This window comes from Gavialis gangeticus, unplaced genomic scaffold, assembly GCF_001723915.1.
Source record: "Gavialis gangeticus isolate Ggan-Ray unplaced genomic scaffold, GavGan_comp1, whole genome shotgun sequence".
Classification (NCBI taxonomy): Eukaryota; Metazoa; Chordata; order Crocodylia; family Gavialidae; genus Gavialis; species Gavialis gangeticus.
This window is the reverse complement of record NW_017729034.1, coordinates 76577986-76580868: the sequence shown is the minus strand read 5'-3', so window position 1 is coordinate 76580868 and position 2883 is coordinate 76577986. Positions and strand designations below refer to the sequence as shown.

Sequence of the window (2883 nt, the reverse complement as noted above, 5' to 3'; positions counted from 1 at the left end):
AAGTTCAGCCAGCAGTTCACAAAAAAAAAAAAAAAACAACAACAAAACAAAAAAAAACACACTCATCCAACATTTAGGATCTCAATAACAACAAACAAAAGAGGCATAAACTCAAACTCACCATAGGATGGTGTTTTTTCCCTCATCTTTGTCCGTGGTATATTTGCTTCCATGGGGTACCCAGGCAGCTGATCAGAATCAGCTATAGTAAACCTTCGCCTTCGACTCTCCTGATCGAGAAAAGAGTTGGGAGATTCTGCACCCTTGGAACCAGGTAGCAGCTTATTGGGTTTACTGCTTCCTCTGTAAACATTACTCCCCTTCTCTTCCCTGAAAGGATATTTGCTTCAATTAGCAGTTTAAAAGGCACTTCAATACTGTAGTCATGAGTCTAGAATGATCACTCCAGACTATAATCACTTTCCTTCCAACTGTAACTGCTGTGCAAATAAGTGTATAAAAGCTGAAGAGAAAAGGTATGCCAGGACATGCAAGTCTTCTTTAAACACATTTATAGAGGAAGAAAAGAAATAGCTACTTCCTAATCAAATCCAAAAGTAAGCTAGCAGTTTAAATGCATGTAAAATATGAGGAACAGTAGAGGTTTCTTTGGAGACATCTACAAACAACATTTTTATTGACCTCGTTTTTTTGAAGAGGAGAAATGCAAGCTACCATAGTATTTTTTCTTATGTGTGTCTGTTTTTTGTAAGAGTATATAGGACAGCCCTACTTACAAGGCTCAGCATTTCAGGTATTATATATGTAATATTGGTCTAATATGATTTATGTAAGCTTCTCTCCCATTTCAGAAGCAAGACTCCATTAGAGTTTTTATTCATAAAAATAATCCAGAGACATTTCTACAAATTCATGGGTGCAATAATCTCATTTTCAGGAGTGAGCATGTGTCCCTCAAGGCAAGAATCGCCTGTTTTCAGACTCTGCCCTTATTCATTCTAAAGAAAAAGAAAAGCCACCTCGCAATGGGTATTTGTCCCACTTCTTGTTTTGGCACTTAATCAGATCACCTGAAGGAAAAGCCACCCAGAGAAGCCAGAAACATTAACAGCTGGCTCAGAGTCCATATCTTGGTGGCCACTGCATCAGATCTGCTCATCTAATTCTATTCACCCCTCCATAAAGACCAAGAGGCAGCCCCCTAGGAAGCCAGAGACAGTCAGCCACAGAGAAACGTTGCAAGCAGTGAATCCGAGAAATCAACTATGTCACCACCACACCTGGACACGCACTGACTCAGTTTGGGCAAATGCCTCCCAAGCATCACAGTGCTAATCCACAGAAGGCCACAGCAGGAGACAGGCAGAACAAAACAAAGGAAAGAGGGCAGAGACCAGGAACGAATAAATGCAGCAGATAATGAAGGAAAGAAGACAGAAGTATGGAGAGAGGAGAACAACATGCCAACAGGAAAGTAAAAAAAGGAGTAGAGACAACATAGGAAATAAAAAAGCAAATGGGTATCCCCCCACCTCTTCTCTTGTCAGCTGCCAAAACCTTCCTTATCTGATGTTTCTTAAACAAGCAAAACGAATGTCATTCTGTGAACCACTTCCTCTCCCCATCTGCCTCAGGAGGAAAGTTTCAGTTCCATAAACCACACTGTACCCCAGTCCACAAACAGCCATTCAAGTTTGCAGGCACACAGACGCATTTAAATTTGCAAATATCAGATCATTTAAAAAATCAGGCATCTACACTAAGCTACTAGATATATAAGTATATAAATAACCAAGTGATCCAATTTCCAGTAGTGCTGAGCCTCCAACAGCTGCTCAAGAGTGCTACCATAGAAGAATGAGGCAGGGAAGATAGTGGGTTATCTGGGAACCACTCAAAACTAGCAAGACCTCAATCACTTTCTCTCGTGTGATTCAGTCTAGGTTTTATAATGGATTTCTTCACACAGAAAAAAATAGTCTTCCAAGTGACCTGCCCTTATGCTATCTTGCGTATTCCTGGATTTTATGATTCTCATGTCTGTTGAATGTAATACAGGTTCTGCTCTTTCCTAAAATTCTTCTAAGCAGTTTGATAACATGCTTAAGAATCAAAGACTAGAAAAAATTATGTAAAGATAAGTGCAGTTTTTAGTAGGCACTATGGTTTTACAAGTCATAGCATTCCCTAATGTGCTTTTGGCCATTCTGATTTATGCGGCCCAGTGATTTTCTAAAACTGTACACGACTGTTTCTCCAAACAATAAAAAGTACTGTATTTTTTAAGTAGCTTACGCATTTAAGCCATCCAAGGAAAATCTACGTTTTCCTCAAGCTAATCTGCAGAGTTTGCAAGCAGGCCAGCTTAGAAAAATCTGTTAAAAAACACCTTTTGTTTAGTAGTACATGGGTATTCACATACCGAGGAGAATATGGAACAGTTGGTGGGGGAGGTATATAAAGGTCCAAAATGGCTGACTTCTCTTTCTTCAGTGAGGTATCCATGGTGCTTTCTGGTGACTGGGTTGTAGTTGGAGGAGGACTTGTCTGAAATTAGAGCAGTACAATATCTGTAAGACATCTGAATTGTTGCCTTGCCCAGCTTCTCTCACCACCCAACATGAAAATAACTGGTGATGTCACTATATCTATACATACTTAACTAATAAGCCATACTTTCTGAAAAAAAAAATTCTCTGCATAGAGCATCATGTTAAGATGATGAACACATTCTGTTAGTTCACAGAAAGCGTAAAGGTAAATCCTATCAATGAACATACACTACTTTCAGAATTATAGTTTCATAGTTTCTAGGGTCGGAAGGGACCTGAGCAGATCATCTAGTCCGACCCCCTGCCATGGCAGGAAGAGCACTGGGGTCAAATGACCCCAGTAAGGTGGTCATCCAACCTCCTCTTAAAA

The 2883-nt window shown here is 39.9% G+C and overlaps 1 protein-coding gene across 1 annotated transcript in view; it reads right to left on the bottom strand.

Moving 5' to 3' along the window:
• Positions 1-2883, bottom strand: part of CNKSR3 (CNKSR family member 3) — a gene marked incomplete at its 5' end in the record, with an annotated part of 70296 nt that overhangs the window by 11945 nt on the left and 55468 nt on the right. The window contains 2 exons of the mRNA XM_019526744.1: positions 122-330; positions 2384-2508. Of these exons, the coding sequence (XP_019382289.1) occupies positions 122-330; positions 2384-2508 (334 nt within the window). The remainder of the gene's footprint in view (positions 1-121; positions 331-2383; positions 2509-2883) is intronic.